Source organism: Entamoeba dispar, genomic scaffold (genome assembly GCF_000209125.1).
Source record: "Entamoeba dispar SAW760 scf_1105229462957 genomic scaffold, whole genome shotgun sequence".
Classification (NCBI taxonomy): domain Eukaryota; phylum Evosea; order Mastigamoebida; family Endamoebidae; genus Entamoeba; species Entamoeba dispar.
In genome coordinates, this window is record NW_001855452.1 from 1 (window position 1) to 1,261 (window position 1,261).

The 1,261-nt window shown below is 17.4% G+C and overlaps 1 protein-coding gene across 1 annotated transcript, besides 8 other annotated features; it reads right to left on the bottom strand.

Moving 5' to 3' along the window:
• On the bottom strand, window positions 1–628 carry EDI_024880 (uncharacterized protein; the record flags this gene model as incomplete). Its single annotated transcript, XM_001740456.1, has 1 exon — window positions 1–628. A coding segment is annotated over one exon (628 nt), but the record flags the coding sequence as incomplete, so codon positions are not given.
• Window positions 419–455: a sequence feature (AT_rich).
• Window positions 591–718: a microsatellite.
• A 59-nt stretch (window positions 719–777) lies between these two features.
• Window positions 778–866: a microsatellite.
• Window positions 867–887: a sequence feature (AT_rich).
• Window positions 888–899: 12 nt separating this feature from the next.
• Window positions 900–1,083: a microsatellite.
• Window positions 921–1,037: a microsatellite.
• Window positions 1,084–1,130: 47 nt separating the features above from the next.
• Window positions 1,131–1,237: a microsatellite.
• Window positions 1,162–1,238: a microsatellite.
• Between the last annotated feature and the right edge of the window lie 23 nt (window positions 1,239–1,261).

A 1,261-nucleotide genomic window follows, 5' to 3' on the forward strand; every position in this document is an offset into this window, starting at 1 on the left:
GTTTTTGGTATTTCAAACTAACTAACACTGGTTCATTCATAAATATTCTTTCTTCACTTATAAATTGTATATTATCTATATTCATAGATGTTAATGATAAACACCCTGAAAAACAATCATCTCCTATAAAACTAATTGACGATGGTATATTAATTGATTTTAATGATTTACATCCATTAAAACAATAATTTCCTAATTCATTAATTGATGAAGGTATATTAATTGATTTTAATGAATCACAATAACTAAGGCATTCATATCCAAGTGATTTAACTTCTGATGGTATTGTATTTCCATATGATTTTCTATCCGATTTTGTATATTCTATATTTTTACAGATATTTCCTTGTTCTTTTTCTTTTAAATATGTTGAATAATTTACTGTATACCATATCACTTGTTTAAATATTCTTCCATCTTTAAATATTTCATCATTATAATTATAAATATAAAATGTTTCAATATTAGGAAAGAGTTTTCTTGAATAATGATTTAATGGAATTGGATTAAAATGAAATCTTTCCATATTTCCTTGAAATCTTTTAACTCCCATTTCTAAATTAATAAAATCATTAATGTCATTAAAATACTTTGATGTTATCATTATTTCATTATATCCTAATTTCATTATTGATTTATTATTTATTAGTTGTTTTTATTAGTTCTTTTATTTTTATATTTTAATTTCTTCTTTTTTATTCTTTTATCATTCTATTTTTATTAATTGATATTTGTTATGAAAAACAATAAATAATAAGAAATAAAATAAAATGATAATTATTTTTATTTTTAATAAATTATAATTATTAATTATTTCATTTATTTTATATTTTATTCATTATTTATTTTATATTTTATTTTTATTTAATAATATAATAATAAAATATGACAAATGACATAAATATAATAATATTGGCTACGAAAAAAGGAAATGAAGAGAAAGAATGATATAAAAGAGTGAAATTAAGAAGTAGAAGAAGATGAAAAGAATAAAAGAAGAAAGTTGAGAATATAAAAAGAAAGAAGATAAAAATGAATAATTCAAAATGAGATAATAAATGATGAAAATAATGATGAAATAAATGATGTATTTTTTATTACATAAATTAGAAATATGAAATAAAAAGTGTTTAATTTATTGATGTAAATTATTTAACAATATTTTATTGATATAATTTATTTTATTCTTTTTTATTTTTATGATTTTTATTTATATGTATTATTTCTTTGTTTATTTTGGTCCTAGATTGAAATATTATTT